The following is a 16,350-nucleotide window of genomic DNA, read 5'->3' on the forward strand; positions in this document are numbered from 1 at the left end:
ACTGTAAAGAACCTGTAAGTCGTTTATAGAAGTGTTATTGACATTATGCCCTGGTCTCTGTCTGCCATTGTCTGTAATGTTTGTTTACTGTAGTATTTACTCGTAAATAGTAAGCTACTAGGCACTTAATTTAATTCATAAAAACAACCATATTATTAATTTTTTCTTTTTAATTTAATTTCTATGAAAAATTACCCACAAATTATGTGTTGTGTATTTTCTGGTAATCAAATGAAGACATTAATTTAATTTATCTTTTAATTTAATTAAACTTTTTTTATCAAACAAAGCTGCACAACTGAGCTTTATACGGTTAACATGAAAACATGAAGAAAATTTTTAATTTATTACTTAAAAAATAAGGTTTTGATGATTTATTATTATTACATTAGTGTTAGTATTATTATTACCCTGAGACGTATCTAAATGCTGCTGTACAACAGGAATATATTTGTCAAGTTAAGTCAAACTTTTATTTTGACAGGTTGCCGTGAAGACCTTTGAGTTTCTGTGTGTTTATGACATGGTGGTAATTTTTCACAAAATAAATGGTAAAATGCTGATTAAGTGACTCTCAGTGGCTCTGGAGATGACGTTTGTGCGTTCATGTCCTCATATGAGACAGAAACATGCGACCGCCACACGCGATTCTAAGTGTGTGTGCGGTAAACCGAGCGTATACACAATTCATTCGCACAAAGACATGCAGGATTCGTATTTAAATAGTCTTTTTGTGGATTAATATTCACACACACTAGTCTATACCAGCAGATGCGTTCTCACGTACTGAAATTTGGCACTGATTGATTTAATGTGAATCGGTACTCGGTAGTAACGACGTAATTCGGCCAGTGCCCTTTAAAGTACCGAATTCGGTACCCAACCCGAGTTACTAAAGACACGCAGTGAAATATAAGTGCTGAAAAGGCGTGGACAGGGTTATTTTTGAGGCTGAACTTATTGCATATGTAGGAGTTTCCCTTTCAGAAGGAGGAGAGTATTTAAATGATTCACACGAGGTGATTTACAAAGGTTTGTGCTCGTCAATTTATTGGTGTTTGCGCCATTATTTACCGCCTCAAAAAGCATGTCTCATCCCATTTTACACCAGTGTTGTAGGCGGATTATCTGTGCTGATATCAGTGGCTTTGCTTGTTTGTGACCCTAGGCTAATTTTGCTTTGCTTTGGTCATTATGGAAATGATCCGGCTGCGTCTGTGTTCTTTAATTTGCACATTGTCAGTAGATCATGCACACAACTTTACACTCCCATCTGCGTTTTTTGGGGGATTTAGCTTGCATTTATTTGCCCTGTTTAGTAAATCTGTCTTTGAAATAGTCAATTATGCACTGTGTCTATACACCAATGGCAGAAGGGGGGAGTGTTCAGGAAACCTCCAGAAAACAATCATTATTTTTGCAGTTGTTTGGTGTTCCACATTGCTGTATTTTAACAGTTTTACCACATAGACATCTGCCATCTGCTGTAAGCGTATTCCCATAAACATGTTTTTCTTTGTTTTTACAAACTGAGGGATGACTGAAAATGATTCTCTGTGGTAACTGACAGTATGCCACAGATGTGTTGTATTGACCATAAGCCTTCCTCTACTGTACAAAGTTAAAAACCACCAATTTTGCACATCTCTAAATTCCTTATTATGATGTGAGTCTGAACTCAGAGCTGCTCTTGTGCACAGGTGTCTAAGGCTGATCGCCATAGAAAAGCAAACAAAGGGGGGCTAGAGGCCTAGAGCATCATGCCAAACTACAGAACTGTTCACAGTAACAGGAAGTCCTTTATTGATGGGTTTGCACAGGAACAAGGGACAGATGATTGACAGGTTCTGTTCTCTTGAACCACAGTTTCCATAGATTGGTGTCAAGTGAATCAATCTTCAAAATTACATTTCATAATCACATCTATCATCTCAATAACAAGGCAACAAAAGACTTAATTTGAAAGAAAAAAATTGAGCGCACCATATTAGCACCATCTTATTAAATAGTGCAAACACATCTTAACAGATATGCTGTTTTTTAAATGCAACAATTGACCTATCTATTTAGTATATTTAGACTATTTAGTAGGGGAAAAAATACTATGGTAGTCAATGGTTGCTCTATTTGCTTTAGAGCTGCAACTAACGATTATTTTTTCTGTCGACTAATCTAACGATTATTTTTTCGATTAGTCGACTAATCTAACGATTATTTTTCCGGGTTAATCTTATGATTCTTTTTTACTGATTATTGTACTTCAAAGAGGGTAGTGAATTTGTATATTATTTTAACATGAAATCAATGAATGATGACAATATTTATTGTATTTCAGGAAGGGTAGTGTACATAGTAGGCTATGCCATTTTATAAAGAAATATATGAACACAAGAAGCTTTTTAAACATAATATATAATGATACTATTCATCATAAAATGTATACAGAGTAGGCCTAATTAGGAAAAGTTGTTTACTATAGTAGTTGAGTATGATTTACTTATCGATTTGTGTCAATAGTAAACGAAAATGCACTTGTATTTATCTGCAAAAGGTTCACATACAGGAGCTTTCAGCAGTGTTAATATAGTATAACTAGTTGTCTATTTTGAAGATACATGTGCATAAACAACGACTAAAGCTGCCAGAAGTTTTTGCCCAAACTTCAAAGACACATTTAAATTATTAAAGCTAGAGGCATATCTTAACTTTAATGTTACGTTAGTCATGTAAACTACCTATATACAGCATGTTATTATGCATATGTGTTTGGGACAGAGCGGAACCAGGTCGCATTAACAGGAGATATATGCAGCCCATAATAAATAAAAGCACGAGACGTACTGGGGTCGGAGAAGAACCCCGGAAAATGTGACCGTCTGTTGCAATACACGCGCCACGGTTCAGCTGCGCGAGAGAACACTGGAAGGGTTGCCAGGTTTACACAACAAAACCCACCCATTCGTTACTCAAAACTAGCCCAAAACAAGCCCAACCGCGTTTCGGGGAGGTTCTCTGGTAAACATCGCGTTCGGGGGGTTAAATATGTGTGTTTTTTTGAAGGGCTGCCGGCTAAAATTCTCATTCCCGGGGCTAAATATCACATAATTGGGATCGCTTCAACCCGCGGACATGAGACACAGCCCGCGGCAACAGTGTAAAAAACCGGGACTTGGCAACACTGACTGCAGTGTGAAAGCTCCCGCTCTCCACGCGCACAGCACCTGCTCTGCCACCGCGCGCAATGTGAAACCGGCATTACAGAGCGAACAAAGCACAGTTTTATTCGGCTTCTGTTTAAAGTACTCCCACACTTTTGAATGTCGCGGTCTGGCTTTATATGATAAATGATCATTTTCACTATGCCCGGGAGCAGAAGCTGCCATTATTCTAGATCTTCTGTTCCATTCTAGAACGTAAATAATGTGCCGCCGACGCGTCGACGCATTTCACGCACGTCGACGTATTTTCGTAGTCGACGTCATCGACGACGTCGACGCGTCGTTGCAGCCCTAATTTGCTTTGTTACACACATTCTTCAAAATATCTTCTTTTGTGTTCAGCATAACAAAGAAACTCCTACAGGTTTGGAACAACTTGAGGGAGAGTAAATGATGACAGAATTTTCATTTTTGGGTGAACTGTCCCTTTAAGAGAATTAGCTCAATTGTGCAGTTTTATTTAGAGACACCATTGTTAGTTCCCAGCATGCTTTGCATACGGCTGGAAATAGAGAGTTAATATTGAAATGAAGTGTTATTTTATGTGTTTTTGAGTGAAGGGAAACATCTGTAAATGTTCGGTTATGTTTGACATTTGAAAGAGTTTTTGTTATGTTGAAGTTTTGACCGTTACCATTGTGCAGAAGAGAGCTGGTTAGGTTGTGATGTAAATAACTGCAAGTATTATTATTATGAAGCATGTTTCTCTGTTCAAGGAGCAATAACTTTGCTAATGCTAGTGCATTAACAAGTTTGTTTCTACTTGTGCTAGCAGCAAACAGTCTATATATAAACAGGTCATTTCCATTTACTCTAATTTATAACCTATTTTTTAAAGTCAACTCCAATAATAATATTAAATTCATCATGTGCTATAGACTAAATAATTTAGTAAAATTAAATTTATTCAGGTAGATTCCACAAAAAAAAAAAAAAAAAAACTAAAAACTGCTCACCTATTATTTGTAATATTGTTACCATAATTTTTTTTTAAGTAGATAGTGTGAAATATTTTTTTACAGTGAAGTTATGTGTAATGAAATTGTTATTAAATTACAAAATTCTGTGTGACTGTATGGAATTTCTTTGAATTGTCATGAATTTAATTCCACTTCCTGTCATTCCAATTCCAATTCAACTTCCTGTGGGGCGGAGTCAATTCAATTCAAATTCCAATTCATGAATTGAATGGAGGGCAATTCTGAAATTTGCACAAGCCTGCTAGACTGATTAAAACATCAATAACAAAAAACTAGGGAATCAAAAAAATGCAAGAATGATTCTGCATTAATTTAGCGTAAGTGGCGATCGATAGTGGATAATAATATATAGCCTAATGTATAATAAACTGACAATGTTGCGCTGTTGACGCTCGCACAGCCTCTCGAGGAGAAATCAATGTTACTGAATGATTCAGTGTTTGAAAGAGTCGTTTGTATCAAAGATTCAATTACCTGTTCATAAACGACTGCCTCATTCTAGAATGAATCAACCGTTTGAACGAATCGACTCAGTGACTTGCTCATTAAGACCTGCCGCCACCTACTGGTGGTTTACTTTCATGTTTAAACATTCTATCCAACTTTTCTTATTGGTATATTGAAAAATATTAAAAACAACCTCATAACATTTTTTAATGCAGTTGTAATTTTTCAGTGATAATTATTTAATTTGATTGGTAACAGCTCTACAGTGTCTTATTATTCTAATTTAATTTATTGATCAAATTTAAGAATATAAACTGAAAGCTGAAGCTATATTTGATAAGATTATGGGAAAAATGCCCTTTATAAAAGGTAAAAATATCAAAGATATGCATTTTTAAATATGTCAAAGCTGATTGAACACTGTTGAGAATATTTCTTCAGAATAAATTATATGTACAACACACACACAAAAATCCGGACAAGCACGTGGACAGGCTTAATGTCGAGGAGGGAAAAAAAGTGGCTGGTAAGAAGTCACAGTGGAAGGTGGTCAAAAAAGTTAATTTCAGGCCCTGGTGCCAAGGCAATAAAGGCCAAAAATTGGCTTAGTCACTGGATCTTGTATGACACTATTGCAAGAGGATCAACATATTTGGGTTTGAACACTCCTGAACTAACCGTTTCCCAGAGAAAGCTCAATGGAAGCATGCAGTACTACTCTTCTGACCTACATACACAACATAAGCCCATTATGGGGCCAGGAGCTAAACTAAAAGGTACTCAGAGGTCTAAATAAAGGACAGATATATACATATGGCGAGGGTCTCATGAATCTGTGGAATAGAAGATATTTTAAAGAAAATCATCCCAAAAACATAACGTGTTGTGTTATATGTGCAGCGGAACTGGAGAAGTGGCGTAATAGAGCAGGACCAACTTAACTCTGAGGGATTACGAAGCCAACTAAGGTTAAGAGGGCTTGTGTCAGAAAGCAGCCTGTCAGGATTTTAAGCAGCAATACGAACTAGGTTTTACGCATGTGTTTTGAAGGATATCACTCGATCTAGCTGGGGTTTCACCCGAGTTGAAATTTCATTTCTGTGAAAAACCAGAATAAAATCGCAGCGTTTAAATTACTAGCGGTTTACAGAACACAGACAAAACAGTCTGAAAAATCTCATATTTGTATGAAATTAGTGACAGAACTAATCTTTTACGTTTAGGCAAAATCACATGACTTTTAATTCACATCAATTAATTGATTTGGTAAATGTGTTTCCATTGTAATTCATGTATTTTTACAGAATATAGAGGGTGTCAATGAATGAGATCTGATACCTTGATCTAAAATGACCCAGTTTGCAGCATATCAATCGGACATGATACATTTTTAGGATAATTGTCTGTAAATTAAGTGTCGACGTCTGTAATGTTTATCATCAATTCATGCAGGATGAGCGATATATAGAATCATTTGTCAAGATGGGTTGTCTACTGTACACTGCCGACAACGTGAATTGACCAAACACAAAATATACACTATATTGCCAAAGGTTTTGGGACGCCTGCCTTTACATGCACATGAACTTTAATGACATCCCATTCTTAATCTGTAGGGTTTAATATGCAGTTGTTCCACCCTTTGCAGCTCCAACAGCTTCAGCTCTTTCCACAAGGTTTAGGAGTGTGTTTATGGGGATTCTTCTAGAAGCTCATTTGTGAGGTCAGGCACTGATGTTGGACGAGAAGGCCTGGCTCTCAGTCTCCGCTCTAATTCATCCCAAAGGTGTTCAATCGGGTTGAGGTCATGACTCTGTGCAGGCCAGTCAAGTTCCTCCACACCAAACTCACTCATCCTGTCCCCACAAAGTTGGGAGCATGAAATTGCCAAAAATGTCTTGGTGACGCATTAAGAGTTCCTTTCACTGGAACTAAGGGGCCAAGCCCAACCCCTGAAAAACAACCCCCACACCATAATCCCCCCTCCACCAAACTTTACACTTGGCACAATGCAGTCAGGCGAGTCCTGTTCTCCTGGCAACCGCCAAACCCAGACTCGTCCATGGGATTGCCAGACAGAGAAGCGTGATTGGTCACTCCAGAGAACACGTCTCCACTGCTCTAGAGTCCAGTGGCGGCTCGCTTTACCCCACTGCATCCCACGCTTTGCATTGCACTTGGTGATGTAAGGCTTGGATGAGCTGCTCGACCATGGAAACCCATTCCCTGAAGCTCTACACACGGTTCTTGAGCTCATCTGAAGGACACAGAAGTCTGGAGGTCTGGAGCTGTTGACTCTGCAGAAAGTTGCCGACTTCTGTGACCCTCAGCATGCGCTGACCCCGCCGCTCTGTGTTTTTACGTGGCCTACCACTTCATGGCTGAGTTGCTGTTGTTCCCAATCGCTTCCACTTTGTTATAACACCACTAACAGTTGAGCGTGGAATATTTCGTAGTGAGGAAATTTCCCGAATGGACTTGAGTTCTCTGAGCTCCTGAGAGCGGCCCATTCTCTCACTAATGTGTGTAGAAGCGTCTGCAGGCCTAGAGCTTGATTTATACACCTGTGGCCATGAAGGGATTGAACACCTGAATTCAATGATTTCGGCAATATAGTGTATTTCTGTACGCATGTAATTAGGCAGAAATTTGTAAATATGAGTATATGAGATTAATTAAATGGACTTAAAGCTACACTGTGTAACTTTTTTAGTCTATTCTAAGCTAAAAACACTTAGTTCTTTCAAAAATATATGTGCTCATTAATGTATATTTACTTCTTTCAAGTAATAAAGTATTCTCGTAAGTTTATAATATGCCATTGAAAATACATAAGGTAATGGGATCTAACGGTGGTCGCCATGTTGCCCCTCCATCTTGAAAGTACATTAGCCAAAGAGGGACATACCCGTAAATTCAAGCTTCGCCTTTGGCGTTTTAACCGGTTTTAACACTTGATGGCACTGTACAAAATTCTCTGCCTCGCGCATGTGCGCGTCAACTTGTTCAGACTTGTCTGGTGCATGTGCAGAGAGTTTTCATCTCAGCAGCTCCAGTAACAGAGTTATATGGAGTTTTCCTGGCTTGTTTATTCCTCAAAAGTCTGTTTTTCCTTGTGTGGTATTTCTGTGCGTTAATAACTCCGTAAGTAATAATAGTTATTGTCATTGTAGATGTGTTTCAGAGTGTGTCATCACGTAATTCAGTTGATGTCACCTCAGAAGTATTTTTGTGTCAACATACAATAGCATAATGCTCACCTATTTTGTTATCAACAATGTTTATTCGTTTATAGAAAATATTTGCTTGTAATGTATGTTGATGGAAATATGCATCAGGTCTGATCGGCATATTAACAATTGTTATACAGAGCGCACTGACTGCAGTGCTAACGTTAAAGCGGCGCACACACTTTTGTAACCGGACACCGCTTGTTAGCAGCGGCAGCTCCGCTCCTTTTAATGCAGCTGCATTTAGCGCCTATATATGGTACAATAAGCTCCGGTTTACGGTTACATTATACAAATGTAACTTATAAGTATACCGGTAGTTATACAGTTCTTAACTGTGTGTGTATATTTACCATCCTTATTTGTTCTCTCACAGAAACCACATTTATGTACATATCCACGCAAACCTGTTTATGCCTTGCAATTGGATGACTGAATAAACATTACTATCATCAAAGTTCACTCTGGATTAGCTGCAGTTCTTTCTAGCCGAATAATTAGGCCAGTTGAGTTCCAACCATCCCACTGCGCACAGAATATCCCACAATGTGGACGAGGTCGAGCTGGAATTCATGTTAATCTTGGACTAAATCGGCCACCGTAGGAGTTAAAACGAAATCGGAATTGAGAGGAACAGAAACTAAAATTCACTGGATGGTCATATACCTTTTCACCACTAGATGGGGGAAAATATCACACAGTGTAGCTTTAAATATAATATACAATTAATAACATTATACAAGCCCATAATACTATATTGCAGTCAACGTGAGAAAGTTGTGAAGCATAACTTTATTTTCTCGTGTTAATTATTAGTGGCGTTTGATGAAACTAAAGCTTCAATGAATGATTCCTCAAATAATGTCTAGAGTCAGCATGAAGTTGCAATCTTTTCTTTTGTATTGTGATGTATATCGAAGTGAAATGGCATCTTGAAAAAAAAAAAAATGTAGGGTGGGACTTGATTTCATCCATCAGGAATTGATTGGATCGTTGTCATTTGCTATTTGCTGAGATCTTCTATGAGTGAGCGGATGTTGAAAGAGAGGGATTTTGTCTCTTCATCAGAAAAGAGATGTCGTTGCGAGAGGGAGGAGAACTTTGATTAAAGATTACGAGGCACGTGAATTTAAAAAAAAATAATGTGCACAGATAAATCATTTCTTATAAACACTGCAATATTCCATAAAAAAAAAAAAAAAGAATTCTCAATTTTAAGTTTGTGAACTATTGGCATTTTCTTTTGTTTCAAAGTTGTAAAAGAAACGATTGGAGATTGGAGTACATTTTACAAGAAAATACTATTTCTGTTTTTCTACTTTAAAATTTGCCGCTACTTGCCGTTTCTTTGTATTTATTTGGGAAATTTACCAGAATTTTCTGAGTGAAAATTGTTTCAAACTAAATCCTACAATCCTATATTTTTAGTGTATAACTGGGCTCAATTCAAAGAACTTTTGACACACTGTATGCATCCAAAACATTGCCGGGCTCAACATTAAGGGCTGTCCGAGGGCCCGGGGCCAGCTCAAACGTCACTCGGGACAGATGATACTGTCACTTTCCTGATCGGGCCAGTGCTGCATCACTAAAGTTTATCATTTGCATGTGTTTTTGAGTAGGGCTGAACGATTTCGGAAAATAATCTAATTGTGAATTTTTTTTTTTACCAATATTGCAATTGCAAATTAATATGCAATTATTTTTTAAACAAAGACAAGCAATAAATCATTGCATGGTAGGGGTGGGAATCTTTATGCACCTCATGATCCGATTCCAAAACAATTCTTGATCTACTTTTTTTCTTATTAATTAAACTTGAACTTTCTTTATTTAATTACATACGTAATAAGTACTTTTAAAATAATTACACATAAAAACAATTACTAAAACAATTGTATATTAAGAATTTTAAATATATAAACTCATATAGCTTCAAAACATAAAAGCTAGTAAATAATAAAGAGGAGCAAAAATTTATATTACAAGCAATAAACAAAGTGTTTTCAGTATTTAATCCGAAGTGTGCGGCCAGAAAGTGTGTGTGAATGCTGAATTGAGCTCTCTTTCAAGTCTTCTTGTGCTTGAACGGACATATTCACACAAAATGACATCCAAAAATGTAGTATCGTAGTAAACATAGTCTGTTATATCTTAAGAGAACAAACAGTCGAGAAATAAAACGCATGTGTATCAGTGTATTGGATCCATGCATTCACTCTTAAAGTGACAACAGCCTATTATTCCTGCTGCTATCTGTGTTTTAATGTTAATCAAACAACAAAGGACAAAGAAACAATTCTCACTCGCTGATCTTGAATACCTTATGTAACATTAATAAGGATTAATCTACATTTAATTTATACAGAGAAGACTATGCAGTGCGATTTTACATTTGATTATTAATTTTCTCTACCTGAAAATTACTGTTAGACTCGCCTGAAAAACATGAAAAGCAGTGATTGTTTTATTTGTATGTTTGTTCTATTGTATTTGTTGCTGGCGTCCCATGAGTGCAGCGGCGCAATATTACACAGCGCTTGAAAATAGTCCCAGCTCTCTCTGTGTGAGCAGGTTGTCACGTTGGTTATGTTGACAGACGTTAGCCTATTTTCAGGCGCTGTTATGTGTAATATCATTGCGCCGCTGCACTCATGGGACGGCTCACAGCTCTTGATTATAACGCAGGAATGAGAGAATAGTTCCTAGCCATATCAGCCTAGAAAATCACAACTTTTAACTTTTCGTCGGTAACTATACACATCACAACATGTAAATAGGAAAATGTTGGCGTTATTTTGTCACTTATTAAGCAGTAGGCTAGCTGGAGCCATTTACCTCCAGTCTTTGTGCTAAGCTAGGCTAGCTGGAGCCATTTACCTCCAGTCTTTGTGCTAAGCTAGGCTAGCGGTGGGTGTGTCAGACAGTTATGGCACGCACAAAGATGGGAACAGTGTGTATGGACTTATCTAACTCTGGGGGATACGTGAATAAGATAAAAGGTCGGCGTGTTCCTTCAACAATATTTGAAATTAATATGAGTTAGACTACTAGTTTTTGATATCACAACCCTTATTTATTAAAGTTATGGGTCAAAAGCAAAGAAGATAATAACTAGGCCTATTTTATTTATTTATTTATTACTTTTTTCCTGGTGGGAAGTGAAAATTTTGGCAGGGCAAGTACAAATTTGAACCACAGGCCTGACCGGGCCAGTGGAAAAACCCTTAGCATTGAGCCCTGCATTGCTTTGAATGTTTTGGAAACATCATATTATAATAATAGTAACATAATAAGGAAATACAGCAGGGAAAATAGGAAAAGCGGGCACTTTCAAACAACATGAGAGTCAAAAAGAACACTTTTGTGAAACTATAAAACTACCAGGAGGGTTTCTAATGAGCAAAAGGCGGAAAAAGATGATCAGCATCTACAAGGAGTAAAAATGGAGGGCTGTAGTACCTTGACATCGCTTTCGCTTGTGACTTTTAGCACTCGTCTGATATCCGCTCCATTTGAATAGAAAGGGGAGGTAGAATGGGGGGAAGTGGGAAAGAACTAACAAACCAAAAAACAGGAAATGGTCACATTATTGGCAATGTCACCTCTCTATCACCCTACACAACAATTATCAGTAGAACACAAACTCTTAGTTTTAATAAAAACCAATTACGAGACTGTGTTGTACTGTAGCTCAAAATACCAGTAATACCACCATATTGTGTTGTTATTCCAACAGCACAGACTACGGCAGCACACTTAGGCTTTTATAAGGGTCTTTTTTAATTGAAAAACATGTGATATAACCCAGGACACATTTCTCATTTATGTCTCAAACCGATAAATGTTGCGATAGTAAAGACACAGAAAACACAAAATGTTGTCTGCAGTCATGTAAATTACAACGTTTCCATAAACCCATACATTAAATCCATTAAAATAATTGGCCTTTTATCAATTCAGTGTTCAAGGGAGCTGTTGTTTTTGATACTTCAACCATTCACTGACTAACATATTGCTATATTAATTGGATATTGCCATTTCAATGGTCATATTCCAATTATGAATCCATTGTGTAAATGTTAACACAACTACCTAAACTAGATCAAGCCATTAGCATCGTTAAAGTTCACTTTTAGTTCATTGTGCTTGTCTGACATGAATAAGAATGAACGGGTTCATTAAATTACAGCAGCGAATTGCTGAATATGCAGTGAAATATATGGCAAGAATAATATCTCCAGCATTTCCATCAGAATAATTGCAGATAATATAGAGAGCAGTGGAGCATGTAAACCTTTTTATAGAATACAGACCATAATCAGAAAATGATTTAAACATGGTCCATTTCTAAATGACTCAGTAAATCAAATGCTATTGTATAGAGAGCAAACACTCCTCTGTGAGGCTGTATTATTATGGTCCTTCGCTCCCTTTATTTCTTACGGACAAACCAATACTGAGCTTTTCACTACATTTCCAATAAACTCAAGCACTCATTCCTCTCTCATCAGATTGATCTCCACCTCCAGTCCAAGACACTATAATGTCTCAAACACAAGAAGTGTGGCATTTAAGAGAAAGATGTGTGGCGTACAATGAAAAACGTTTTGCATTATTATTTGAATGTTACATAACTTTCTCGCATCTCATGCAAGCCACCGACAGATTGAATTTTTGAAGAATGCAAGCACTTGGATTCCTTTGAACACGGATCCACGCCAAAAATGTGTGTCATGTGATCAAAAGTGTAACACTCGGCGTGGAACTGCAGTTTGGACTAAAAATAAAAGAAGCTACAGCTGAACGATGTGATTTAGACTGAGAACAACAGAGGTCCCAGTACCGAACCCTGTGGGACTCCAAGACGAATGGGGAAAATCAGTTTAACAGCTTATTTAATCAAATCGGCTTTCCTGATAGGACTAAAACTGTAAAAATGCAGATGAAGAGTCTTGGACAGGCTGACTGGAGTGTCTTAGACACGTTTTTCTGGTTCTTTACGTGTGATTAAAAGTTACATTCCAGTGGGAGAAAGCATTCATGTGACTTAAGTACACATTGGGTGTAATTGTGCATGACCTACATTCAGCTCCTCAAGAGAACTCTTAAGCTACAAGACGGTGAGAACAAAATGAATAGAAACTACAAATGTAGTGTAGCTTCACAGAGATGAGGAGATAGATAATGACGGCTAATCTACTCAAACCCTGGTGTAACATCTCAATGTGAAGAGTCACAATGACTCAACATTTTTTATTTTCGCAAAAGTGTAATTTGAAGACATTCTCAGTATCAAAATCATCTCTTTAGCCGTCAAGATGAGGGCTTCTATCTCTGCCAGACTAGAGTATTTGTACAAATTCTCCTTTATATTCAAGTTGACTTTTGTCTCATTGAAAAATCTGAAGACCCAGTCGTGTTTGAACTCATTTTCCTCCCTACGTCCATTATCCTATACCTTATTTTTGTGGAATGTGGAAGAAAGCCGATTTTTGTGAATGTGAAAGACTTTCGATTCATGAGCTGCCATGATCACCATGATGGGTACTCAGTTGTGTGTGAGCCGAACTCTGTGGAGAATCCGTTGTGGAGCAACTATGCTCGAAACAATCAGATCATCAGGGCGGGCTTTACACGATGATGGACAGATGATCAACAGTAGCATAATCATCACATCACCAAAGAGCGCTTGGGTTGAGTTCGGTCTAATCCTAAACGGAGAACTTGTTCGCATATGCATTCACCTTTACTATTTCTCTCACAATTTTCTTTTTCTTTTCTTTTTCTATTTCTTTTACAAAACCGGCAAAGATCGTTTACACTCATCTTCTTCTTCTTCTTCTTCTTCTTCTAGTTGAGTTCTGTTGACAACTACGCGTCGCTCAACACTTGCTCTGATTGGTTGTAGGTTTATCCAATTGAGGCATTTTCTTTCCTGGTTTGGTTGAAACGGCCCATAAATCACAACCGAAATGTGCACCCCTGATTATAGAACATTTGAATAACTGCATCAGCGTTGCATCACAAGCTGCATTTGATGCAACCGTCAGAATGCATAATGAATATAATTCACAGCAATCAATGCGCATATGATATTTGTAATTAATTTCATTTTATTTTGCATTAACAAGGACACTGAAGTGACTGAAGCTGCTGTGATGTGACATTATGTAGTTTTATCTATCTAGTTGTATGCATTCTAGTGTTTTGTGTGTAAGTTTTGACATTATCTCACAATATTTGTTGATCCTGGACTGAGACAAGCCAGTGTTAGGGGAGCAAATCTTTCCAGCCCAGGCAGATTTTCTGCGATGGAAACACACTGAGCGTTTTCAGATCATACACAGGCTTTGGCACCCGTAAGTGGAAAAGTGGCTTGTGTTTTTATAGATAGATAGAACTGAAAAACGAAATGTCTTTGATGCAAATGTTATCTTGATGTTTTTTAAATTGCGTGAAGATCATGTCACAGTCACGAACGCAAATAACATACACACAAAACATACACACCGTCATACACAAACAGTCATTTTTCAACAGATAATAAGGGCAGGTGTGACCTTGTCACGAACAAAGCCTTTTGCTTATGGGTTCTTCATTTGCTTTTCAAATCCGTCTAAAATAACAAACAGCCTCACATGCAGGAGGAATGCTCTCTCTTTACAATGAACCTTTATTGACCAATTTCCAACCAAATGTTGTGAATCCTCTCACCATCTTTCCTGTCCACAGTCTTGGCCAGCGCGTCAGTCTCAAAAGCGTCCTGTACCTGTTGTCCTCGGAAACAAGCCAGGTGTTCTTTCTCTATGAGGTCGCTCTCATCCTCCTCTACAGGTGTCCATGTGCCGTCAATGAACCACTGGCCTCTCATGACAGGGATGCAATCCTGTTCTACAATATAAAGACAGAACAGAAGATAAAACTAATCAAACATTTAGTAAGCTTGGGTAAATTGCATTTTAAGAATGATTGTTCAATGTTGTAAATAAAACAAAGATTTTAATCGTTCTACTTCAAAATATCATGATGAATTTAATGTGTTATTTCCATTCCCTTGTAATCGTTTGTTTTAAAGTAAATACTACATAGTGTACACTGAAAAATAAATTATATTGCCAAAAGTATTGGGACACTCCTCCAAATCATTGAATTCAGGTGTTCAATCACTTCCATGGCCACAGGTGTATAAATCAAGCTCTAGGCCTGCAGACGCTTGACATTTGTGAAAATTTGTGAAAGAATGGGCCGACATTAGTGAGAGAATGGGCCGCTCTCAGGAGCTCAGAGAACTCAAGTCCATTCGGGAAATTTCCTCACTAATAAATATTCCACGCTCAACTGTTAGTGGTGTTATAACAAAGTGGAAGCGATTGGGAACAACAGCAACTCAGTCATGAAGTGGTAGGCCACGTAAAATCACAGAGTGGGGTCAGCGCATGCTGAGGGTCACAGAAGTCGCCAACTTTCTGCAGAGTCAACAGCTCCAGACCTCCAGACTTCTGTGGCCTTCAGATGAGCTCAAGAACCGTGTGTAGAGCTTCATGGAATGGGTTTCCATGGTCAAGCAGCTCATCCAAGCCTTACATCACCAAGTGCAATGCAAAGCGTGGGATGCAGTGGGGTAAAGTGAGCCGCCACTGGACTCTAGAGCAGTGGAGACGTGTTCTCTGGAGTGACCAATCACGCTTCTCTGTCTGACAATCCCATGGACGAGTCTGGGTTTGGCGGTTGCCAGGAGAACAGGACTCGCCTGACTGCATTGTGCCAAGTGTAAAGTTTGGTGGGGGGGGGGGGGGGGGGTTATGGGGTGGGGTTGTTTTTCAGGGGTTGGGCTTGGCCCCTTAGTTCCAGTGAAAGGAACTCTTAATGCGTCACCAAGACATTTTGGACAATTTCATGCTCCCAAATTTGTGGGGACAGTTTGGGGACGGCCCCTTCCTGTCCCAATATGACTGACCAGTGCACAAAGCGTCGCCCCATAAAGACATGGATGAGCGAGTTTGGCAATAACGTTAACCTCCCCAAACGTTTGGCAATATAGTGTACTTGTAAAAGATTTACACACTAAAATTACTGGCAACACACGCCCCTCGCCTGACAGACTGAAGTGATTCACCTTCACCTGAGATGCTAATACAGTTAATCATTATGCAGAAAACTAAACATGTAGCCTTTAAAACTATGCACAAAATAGAGGTCCTTATTTTCTGTGAAATAAACTACGCTACTTCGCTCTTACAAACATGGTTCACTTGTTTTTGTTATAAAATAGAGTGGTTTAAAGCCATTTAATCCAGATGGAAGAATTAATACAGGTTTGATGTATTGTATTTATTTGCATAAATTGTTTGCAATGTTGAGAACTCTCAATAAAACGTTGTTTAGATAAAAAGAAAGAGATCTTACTTCACACCTAACTCCAGGTGTCACAGACACCAACGAATGTTAATAATTCAGCGGACAGGGCAGGCA

General features: G+C 38.1%; 1 protein-coding gene across 4 annotated transcripts in view; it reads right to left on the reverse strand.

Moving 5' to 3' along the window:
* Positions 1-16,350, reverse strand: part of ddhd1a (DDHD domain containing 1a) — a 59,432-nt gene that overhangs the window by 30,014 nt on the left and 13,068 nt on the right. For 2 of the 4 annotated variants that reach the window (XM_079833462.1, XM_079833460.1), the window contains 2 exons: positions 14,593-14,769; positions 11,338-11,433 (listed from right to left, as the gene is read on the reverse strand). In XM_079833462.1, coding sequence (XP_079689588.1) covers positions 11,338-11,433; positions 14,593-14,769 — 273 coding nt within the window. The remainder of the gene's footprint in view (positions 1-11,337; positions 11,434-14,592; positions 14,770-16,350) is intronic. The other 2 variants (XM_079833463.1, XM_079833461.1) reach the window with 1 other exon arrangement.

Source organism: Gobio gobio (assembly GCF_949357685.1).
Source record: "Gobio gobio genome assembly, chromosome: 13".
Taxonomy (NCBI): Eukaryota; Metazoa; Chordata; class Actinopteri; order Cypriniformes; family Gobionidae; genus Gobio; species Gobio gobio.